The 10,286-nt window shown below is 46.8% G+C and overlaps 1 protein-coding gene across 1 annotated transcript; it reads right to left on the bottom strand.

The window, feature by feature from the left end:
• Nucleotides 1-5,232: 5,232 nt before the first annotated feature.
• LOC133129832 (C2 calcium-dependent domain-containing protein 4C-like) lies at nucleotides 5,233-6,660 on the bottom strand. The gene has a single exon (XM_061244177.1). It carries the CDS (start codon nucleotides 6,652-6,654, stop codon nucleotides 5,314-5,316), a length of 1,341 nt encoding a protein of 446 aa, XP_061100161.1. The 5' UTR covers nucleotides 6,655-6,660; the 3' UTR covers nucleotides 5,233-5,313.
• Nucleotides 6,661-10,286: the final 3,626 nt, after the last annotated feature.

Raw genomic sequence — 10,286 nt, 5'->3', positions numbered from 1 at the left:
CCCTATACGTCTTCTTTCGAGAAGGTCATCTCCTCTGCAGCTGCCATTATCCTCCTCCGCAGAATGAAAACACACCTGTTGAGAATTTCGTTATTACACACCGACCGCTGATCTCATGAGGATTAATCACGCGTTTACTAGCCATACATCCGTCGAATCGGAGACTATGGGCTCATTCCAATCGCTAATTTTTCTCCTTTTTTTTTATTTTTGTTACTCTTTATTTTACTTTTACTCTAGCTCCACCGATCAGGCTAAGAAAAGGCAAGAAAAAGAAGTAACGATGGGGAAGTCGAGAGAGCGTGAATTAGGCAAACAGAGTGCCCTTCAAACCTAAGTGCAAAGTCAGTTAGAGACGTGGTAGATGCGTGGCAGAGGGGGAGATGTGGATACCCACAGGTCAATCACTTATACATCAGGCTTTCCAAAAAAAACAGGATGCACTGATGTTTTCTTGCTCAAAGGAAATACTGGGAGTTCCTCTAACCCCTAGAAGGAACATTTAAGGTGTCAGAATGGCATTGAAGATGCCTCAATCGACTTCTGGGTCGACAGGAATCGACTTCTGGGTTAGGAACGAGGGAAGGAAAAATGTGAAGAAGAGGTTTGGCAGGCACCCCCGGTGGTTTCCAAACCTCTCCTAAGGTACCCCGTTGGTACCCCGGATCCAGGCACTTGATGCGTTCCATCTCAAGCACACCTGATGCAGCTGATCAAGCCCTTGATTTAGTTGTATCAGGTGTGCTTGAGATGGAACACAAGCACCTGGATGTGGTTGGTGGTTCCTGAGGAGAGGTTTGGGAACCACTGCCCTAACCATTTGCTACTTAAAACATTACCTTGCACTTACTGCAAGACTTAAAGGTAGAATAGGTAAGATTTTTGTGTTCAAACATTGTTACAAGACCATTGTAAATCCCTATCATTGAAAAAGGCTCACTGACGTGTTGACTCACCGTCTACCTGCGTTCATCATTCTTAAATTTGGGTTTCAAAACATGTAGTTGACGGGCCAGCACTCTCTACCAAAACATCGTATAGCTGTACAATAATTCAAGCTCATTGGTTGAAAATTGGTTCTAATTGCCGCATTCCAACGTCGCAGAGAAGGTGTGGGATAAACAGTGTTGTGGTTTCAGGGTGTTTGTTGCTGCAATTCCTCTCTTGACCGTTAGAAACCCGAGATTATTCATTGTACCTTTAACAGTATGGTGTAGGTTTATCTATTGACCGCTATTGTTATCCTGATGACTTGGGACTAGGTCTGCATCCTAAACCTGGGGTGTCCCATCCGATTGGAAAAGGTCCGACTGGTGTGGGTACCAGTTTCTGATTTACCCCAAGACACCAGATCCTACTTAAGGTCTCGAATGAAGACCATGATCAGTTTAGAACTATCATAATATTAATTTGTTTATTCGAATTGTTTACTGTTTTCCAGAAGCAGTCTATGTACCGTACATTTGCTTTTACTGCAGCTCACTCTCTAGCAATGCACAAAGACATCGTGTTGTTTTTTGTGTTTTAAAAAAGAACTTGCAGGCACAGGACCAATATACAGTGCTCTCCCTGTTTGGGACAAAGACACTTTTTTCTCGATTGAGCTCAATTTGGAGTAATATGGATAAAATTTGTACCAAAATGTATGAAAGTACCCTTTAATATAAGCTGAGAACCTGCACTGTAAGCACACGACCTGTTTGGTTATAAATTGTGGAGTACAGAGCCGAATCAAGAAAGAAACGATGTCTTTGTCTCAAATAGGGCATCGCGTATTTCCATGAAATAGAGGGAGCTGTCAGCTTTGGTCTTCAACCTTTGAATATTTCAGCGCTGAGAAATGATGTCGGGCCTGGACAGACCTCTATTGTTCTTACTGCCGGTGAGTCACTCCACCTGACGTCAGATTGACACCACAGTAACGACAAAGAGATACCCACAATGCATTTGCACTTTTAATCAAGGCATGTCGCTTCAAAGATACAAACATGATATAGTCACGTGACAATTTCAAGTACAAGAATAAAATTGATCCTCTTTTTTTAAATTTTTTTAAATCTTTCAACAATGTTGTCATCACAATATAAAAATACAGCCATGCTGTGGTCGATATATAGAAATAGAAAATAAAAATACTTTTCGAAAAATAAATCACCCGACACCGTCATCATTATCCACCAAATGCAACAACGGGACATTTTTTTTAATCAGCCTGCCGGAAACGAGACTTCAGGGCAGATAATGTTATCTCAAAATGTGGACATAATAGTCACAGGAATCTGGATCGCTCCAATTCACCCCCTTCCCCTTTTTCCTGCTGGAACACAACGGAAGCCTTTCTCGAATTCTCATCTGAAAGAGCCCCTGTCTGTCACGGTGTTTTTGTCTGTGTGTAATTAAATCGCCGTTCCCCGTAGGATCGTAACGGCCTTCTCTCTCCACGACGGCACTTGAGTCTTGATGAAGCAAATGAGAAATTTAATGCCTGCCATTTAAAAGTATTTTAATGAATGCTAGAAACGGAAATCTCGACACCTTTATTCAACACATCAAAGGCGGCATAAGATGGTAAATGCTAGTCTTGCCAAGGGCCATTCTGTCACCAGGTTAATTTGTGTACCAAACTGTCAGTTTTTATAGTTAGGAACATTAAATAAATAGCTTCAGGTCTGGACAGGGATGGCTGCGGGTCTAGAGCAATGCTACCTCCATGCATGTTTTTTAGGGGGCTTAAAAATACTGTAAATAATGTGAAAACGTGTAAATATGTTTGTCCCGGTTTTTTGGGCAGCTACTCTGTAAAATATGATGCACCAGTTCACTACAGCCACACGGGCCTCATCACACATGTTTGCATTCTAACCCTTTAAGGTGTGAGGTCACAAATATGTGATTAGAATGTTCTCAACGGAACATACTAATGCTGATGTCACAGTCACTACTGGAGATTGAAATCAGTGGAGTTCCAGAATGCAAATATGTGATTAGAATGTTCTTAACTGAACATTCTAATGCTGATGTCACAGTCACTACTGGAGATTGACATGAACAGAGTTCTTGAACATTGGCATAGATCTCTGGAAGAAAAAAAGAAAAAAAAAAAGCATTCCAACTACTACTCAAAGGGCTTATTCAGTGCATCAGTTTGGAGAGAAGGGTCCTTAACCATGAAGTACAATAACCTGTAGAAAAAGGTTTGCAGCACAATGTAAGAGATGATAAGTGGGAGAGTCGAGCAGTACACTCCATTCACAATGCTACACCCAGAGGCTACGAAATCAGAGGCTACATTCTCCTATGTGGGTGGGGGGAAGGGGGTTTGGGGGTAGACTCATTTTGCAAACGATAATGGCTGGTGATACTTCACAACTTGCGTTAATGTGGAGTATTTTCGGAAACAAATGGGTCGAAAATGTACCCAGCCAATTAACCAACTGGAAAATTTAGCCAGAGGATCTTTTTTTGGGCTGGACCATTAGCAGCTGTGTTGCCCCCCCCAGAGAGTATTTATTTCTTCTGTGCTGAGAAATGAAAAAAATGTCCTGATAAGATTTGTTCCAGAAAATCGGTCACAAGTTTTAACTTCTACTTCTGATTGGTTGTCCTCAGAACGGTTTCCTGTGTTTTCCTGTTGTGGTCAGTCCACAATTAATAGTTGTTGCACATGTCCGAGGCAGCAACCATCTACCCACGTAGCTCATTCCAAGGACAAGAGTCATGAAAGAAAAAGCATCCATCATGTGAAAAATGTAGAATTAAAAGGAAAAATAAATAAATGGGGTCACGTTTTTTCCACGTCACAGGGACATCTTTACAATATCATCAACAAACTTTCCAGGCTGGTGCAAAGAAGTGGGGGCAGTTTTACCTACGCCTCGGCCAAGGGTGATATTTTCACAACATTCGCCTTTTTGGCCTGTCTGCGCGTAGTACTGAAAACATCGGTGCCATTTCAGTCTAAACACCAAAGTTTTACAAGACAGGCATGCGTGGAGGATGAGGAAAGTCACTCAGGAGTAAAAACCATACTCTGAATCAGAGCTGAGTTCAACATGACAGGAGGGGGAGAGTACAAGGCAAAACACGGCGAGCTGTCTGGCGCTGACGCATCTCCAATTCAACGTTTAAAAAAATAAATAAAAATACAGTGCAGAGAACACTCGAACAAATTTAATAAGGGCAGACTGTACAGAAAAAAAACCATGCAGCCAAAACTCAACGGCACGACTCAACACCATCCAAAGGCTACAGGAGCATGCTGGACCCGACGCTCAAGACTGGTACAGTACGTCACCGACAACATCGCCGGCGTTACGGCACAGCTCACATCCAGACCCACATGTTAAATATGTTACCATTTTCAAAAGATGAATAAATACATTTTTCGAACATGCAAATCACGGTATAGTCGTCACTTCATAAGGCTTCCGGGTGTCGTTTCCCAATCAAATTCGGAAAGGGAAAGAAGTCGATAATAAATCGGGGAATTAGAAGACGAAGGCATACAAAATACTAATCAGTGTGTTTGTACCACATTTGCAGACTCACGGTACACCAAAAAGGAGTGGGGGGGAGGGGGGGGAAGGGTCAAGGGTCAAAGGTTAGCGTAGAAGAGTCCCTGTTATTCTTTGGCATCCGTGCAGCCAGGGGCAGTGCTCAGAAATTTGCATTGGGGGCCATTTTGTCTCTTGAATGCCCCCCCTCAACATTGCATGAAAAAGTCTGGCCAGCCATTGAAAAAACCAGACGGTTCAGAAAAAACCCCCCAAAAAAAAACCAGGTACACAACTTGACCCATCTCACCTCATTATAAGGGACCAGTCGAAAAAGATATTGCGACGCACGCCACAATGTACAAAGCTGCCAAGCCGCCCCGAGGCGATCTCAGGCGCCCGTCTGCATCAGAGGACTTGTACCTCGGCGAAATAAGCAAAACAACCGAATCCCCAGCCCCTGTCACACGGAGCCTCCACAGGGCCTGCGTAAACCCTTTAAGGTGCGAGATCACAAACACGCCGTTAAGACTATTCTTAGAGACCAACATTCTACCGCCGATGTAACAATCACGACCGGTTCACTGCGAGCACTGGGGGTTCTAGAACACCTACTCGGAATCTTTTTGAAAGCGACGTTCCAGAACTCTTCAAAGGGCTCAAGTGCCAAAGAGGGCCCCCCCCACCCCCTAAATCATTCCAGGAATAGGCTGGACCAAAAGAGGCGGCCCGGTTTCGAGACCGGGTGGTCGGAACGTTGACTGTAGACCTCGACCTCCTCCTCCACCGGGCGGGGGGGGGAGACCCCTGGAGCCTGGGCCTAGACGCCTGAGAGCAGGTCCTTCAGGGGGACCTCCCTCTCCCCCAGCAGGGTGTCCCTCTTCAGGCTGGTGCCCTTGTTCACCACCTTCATCTTGACGGCCAGGTTCTTGACCTGCGCGGCGGGGACGGCGTCGAAGAAGAAGTCCTCGTTGAAGACGGGGTTGCGGCTGTTCTTGACGATGGTGCTGCGCTGCTTCTGCAGCTTGCCGGGGTTGAGGTAGAGCGACACGCAGCAGTTGATGCCCTTGATGTCGCAGGCGCGGTCGTACAGGTCCTCGGCCGCCAGCACGCGGATCCGGAGACGCGTGGCCTCCGCGTCGTACTCCGTGCACAGCCGCAGGGTGCCGCCCTTGTGCAGGTTCACCGTGTGCTCGCGCTGGAGGCGGGTGCGGTCCCCGCCCGCCGGGCCGCCCTCGGCCCCCGCCCCGCCGGCCCCCGCCGCCCCCGCGCCCCCGCGGGCGCCCCGGGCGAACAGCGCGCACCGCGCCCGGCGCGGGATGCTGGGGCTGGTGTCGGCCGAGCTGCACTCGTCCGTGGACAGCGAGCTGTGGCGGGCGAAGCTCCGCTTGGCGCGCGACACCTTGGCCTGCGTCTCGTGCGTGAACATCTTGAGCAGCGAGGCGGAGCGGGAGAGCAGCGGCGAGCCGAAGGGCGAGGACTCCGCCGAGGAGCAGGTGTCGCTCTCGCCGCCGCTGAAGTAGCGGTAGGGGTTGGCGTGCGCGGCGTTGAGGTCGGCCGGGTGCAGGTGGTTGCCCTCGGCCTTGCGGCGCTGGGCGCTGGGCGAGGCGATGGGGCTGGTGTGCTCGCTGTGGAAGAGCGACTCCTTGCGCCGGGTGTGCGGGCTCTCGGCCAGCGTGGCGAAGCCGTAGGACGTCTGGGCCTTGGGCACGTAGGGCAGCGACATGGCCGTCTGCGACTGCGGGTCGGCGTTGGTGTTGGGGTCGAGCTCGCCCGCGTAGCCACCGCCGCCCCCGGACGCCTCGTCCGCGCTCTCGATCTGGATGATGTGCCGGTTCGCCGCCTTGAGGAGGCTCCGGGTGTCGCCCGCCAGCTTGCTGAGGAGCCGGGGGCTGCGGGGGCTGCGGGGGCCGCCCGCCGGCTTGCGGCCCGTGATGGCCTGCTCCGAGGTGGAGGGCCGGAGCGCCGGCTTGGCGGGCGGGGCCTCCGGCTCCTCCTCGGACGGGCAGCACATGAGCTTGGGCGGGATGAAGAAGTCGGGGATCTTGTCGGGCGTCAGGACGTTGCTGTAGACGGGCGCCTTGCCCTGCTTCTCGCCGTCGCCGTGCCGGAGGATGCTGCTGCTCTCCACCGACCCGCGGAGCTTCTCCATCAGCCACATGGTCTGGCTGACGGGGGGGGGCGGGGGCCGGATTTGGGGAGGGGCCGGAGGCGGGACTGTACCCTACGGATAAAAGACAAGGAAGGAAGCGGTTGGTGTCAGCGGGGGAGCGGTAGGCTCTTGAGCTCAGAGCGGGAGACACCGCCGGAACCAACACGACAGGAGGATGACAACGGTGAAGTCTGGTTGCTAAGGAATTGGGGCTTTTTGTCATGTAAAGGCAGCGGTATGGATTTCCAAATGTGTGACAACCTTTTTTTTTTTTTAGGAAAGGTTTCTAAACCTGCCAGTGAACGCACCTGTCGCTCTCCAGTTCTGTGTGTTCATGAATATGCAGAATGAGTATGAATATGCAAAATAAAAACAATACAATGGACCCGGCGAGAACATTGTTTCCTGCAGCGCGCATTAATATTGTTTCTGCATACAATGTGCAGTGTGTTTCAGCGTGGCAGAAATTTGGAGAACAGAAAATAAGGAGCTGAGAGAATTAAGACCAACGATTTATTTGTAAACAAATACAGATGACATGACAGAACAGAAACTGGTTGCAAGGCAACCAATGTGCATATCAGTTACCTTAAACGAGAGCAACAGAAGAATAAACAGATTCGACAAATTATCCCTTATGTATGTGTACACAAACAAAAGTCGTGCGTTGCACGTAGGCCTAATTAATCCTGGACAAAGACCGTTTACGACTGCGCAGTCATTTCCACACAAAGGAACGTAATTCCGTTTGTCACTTCATAAAAGTGTGTGTGTGTGTGTGTGTGTGTGTGTGTGTGTGTGTGTGTGTGTGTGTGTGACCAGGACATGTGTGTGTGACCAGGAGTTTAAAGTAAAAGCCTAATTGTGGGGAGCAGAATACAGTCTGCGAGCAGGCAATGCTGTAGCGCACTGTGTATGGCTGTCGATTTCTCTGAATAACTCAAATTAGGTTGAGCGAAATTAAGAACATTTAAAAACCAGGTTCAATGAGAATAAACTTTTATTGAATTATTAAGATCGGGATTGTCCCATTACCGCTCCCAGGGGGGTCTTAATTCATTCTCGCGCTGATAATTAGCCGTGGAAAAATCACATGGCGTTGAAATTACTGGTTCTGTTGTGATAATTGCCGTTTTCATCTTTTAAATTGCCCGTTATGTAGAAGAGAGCCGTTTCTATTCAGAGGAATGATTAAAAAACATTAAATATTTTTGTTCACACGAAGTCAGCACCCGCTTTATTTGTTCTCCCGGTAAGTACTGTGATCAATCACCGCGCTGGGCTACATGTAGGCTACTCCTTAGTAAAAACACTAAAAGCACTCGAATATCCTAACGAAAATGCAATGCACAAATTAAAGGTCGAAGTTGAATTAGACTTTAGCCATTCAGCACTGTATTCATTCATACATTTATAAAAAAAAATTGGTCTTTTAGTTTTGTTGATGGTTTTTACATCTTTACAATCTATATTGTAGACAATACGACAATATGTGATATTTTAACAATGCCATTTTGTGGGCCAAATTAAACTAACCTGACAATAAGAGCGTCCCGAAACTACAAATTTGACGTGACCGTTTTCTCATTACTAAATGAAGAAACGAATTATGGATATTTTAGTGTTAATGTGTTTCGCAATATCCACGTTAAGGTAGTTATTGTCTACGGAAGTATTTTGTTCAAACTCATCCAACTTTTGCCACGATGAAATGCAAAACATAAAATAAAATTTAAATGAAGTGGTTCATAAGACCGTTAAGGACTTGCTGAAATGCCTTCAGAACCAGATCTTCAAGATCGCCCGTTGTTCATCCAAACCAGCATCTTCACTGGCTACGGTTAGGATACTGGTGAAGGCGACTGTATTTCCAAGAACGCAAAAAAAGTTATCCGTACTGTAAAGCGTGATTGAAAGTGAATATCTAGCAAGAGCAAAGCGCATAAATGCACGGACTAGTCTACCCGGCAACGAATTCAAACTATAATTTCCCCCTCCCCATCTCCGGGTCCCGTCTTTCCAAAACTAAAAACAAATACCCTGTATTCGAATATTACCAATCGGAAGCAGCACCTGTCACTCTTACTGCACTTTCGCTTGGTGTACCTGTTGCATTTGACGTAAGGCTACTTACTGAGGGACTTTGGTGTTTATCGTCGTTATAGAAGAAGCTTCGGCAACAAGAGAGTCTTCAGCCTGCCTCGACGCGTCTCCTTATAATAACTCAAAACCGAACCGCAACAATAGGCGTTGCGCGCACCTGCCGGACGATTTTATACCCGCAGCCCGCTCGCAGTGGTACTTTAAGCAGCCAATAGGGGAGCCTCGTTCTGCCCCCATGGTGAGCGCTACCTTCTTCATTAAGCACCAATATGACCGTAGCCATCGGCTGTGAACATCAAGAAGTTCGTCCGCAGCGCGATATCTCGACACACGAAAGAGTTTGTTATCCTTCATTGTAAGATCAGTTCATAGATTCGCATTTCATGCTGACGGTGTGGAACTGTGCTTTTAAAATCTCAGTAATACCCCTACACACATCCTCGTAGAATCACAAGTGAATTGTTACAAAGAGGTGCAACATAATATGAACATAAAAAAGAATATTTTTGTCGATTCTAATTACGATAAGAAAAGTATCGTCTACATCTACTATTATTCAGTCACTACAGTTCATACCAATTTTCACAAGTCTAAAAATCCTACAACTATGAAACGAGCATGTCTTCTCGGTTTCTAATTAAGCAGTAGCCTACACAAGACCGGGGCTATGAGGATAAGTTCCAGGTAAACTGAGTGGAGTTCGAGCCATATCAGAATGCACGTGAGCGGAATTCATCTCGTTTCGGTCTCCGAGTCTGTTCCGACATCACATCGGTTTCCTTGGAAACGTACTTAGAGCTATAGTAACAAAATAGATTCATTTCGCATTTAAATATAGAAGGGTTTAAGCTTGAGCGAAAGAAGGAGTGAGAGGGGTGGTAACGCAAAACGATTCTGGACATTTATGTGGCATTCGTCAAGTCACTGAAACGCATAAAGTCTGATTTAAAATATTGAGTCGGCTGCAAGCATACAGCTGCCGTGATTGTTTGCTGAACAGTAAGTGGCCATCAGTGTGCTCACTCTAAAAAAATGTACGCCTGTGTCGCAGCTTCAGAAATAGCCATCTTATAACGAGGTACACGTTTAACAGGCGGTGGGGGCACAAGATGAGAACATCTAGCTATAACCAGAATACTAGAGCCTATGCTCAAAGCCTGGAACCGCGAACATTGACCGAGAGGTAAACTCGTTAAAGACATTTTGACCCTTAAATCCTGCTTTTCAATGAGGTGGGCTATTCATGCGGAAAAGCAATTGGCCTAGGCCACATCGCCTTCATATCCATATTACAAAAAAATGGTCGAACTAATCGAAACAATATTTTATGAGTATCGTTCCATTTGCTCTACATTTTTATGACCTGAGAAAACACTGCAATAAAGTGAACAAATGTTTACTGCAGGAATGTAGGCCTACGCTCCCCGTACATTATAAAAGGGTATAGTGTTGTGCCGGTTAAGTTAAACGCCATTATTTCTTTCATTATTGATGCACCGCTCCCAGACACAGTCGCTCATTGAGTTTATTACCTTTTC

The sequence above is a fragment of the Conger conger genome, chromosome 5 (genome assembly GCF_963514075.1).
Source record: "Conger conger chromosome 5, fConCon1.1, whole genome shotgun sequence".
In the NCBI taxonomy this organism is placed as follows: domain Eukaryota; kingdom Metazoa; phylum Chordata; class Actinopteri; order Anguilliformes; family Congridae; genus Conger; species Conger conger.
Note: the sequence above shows the minus strand (reverse complement) of the source record. Positions and strands in the feature narration are given on the sequence as shown.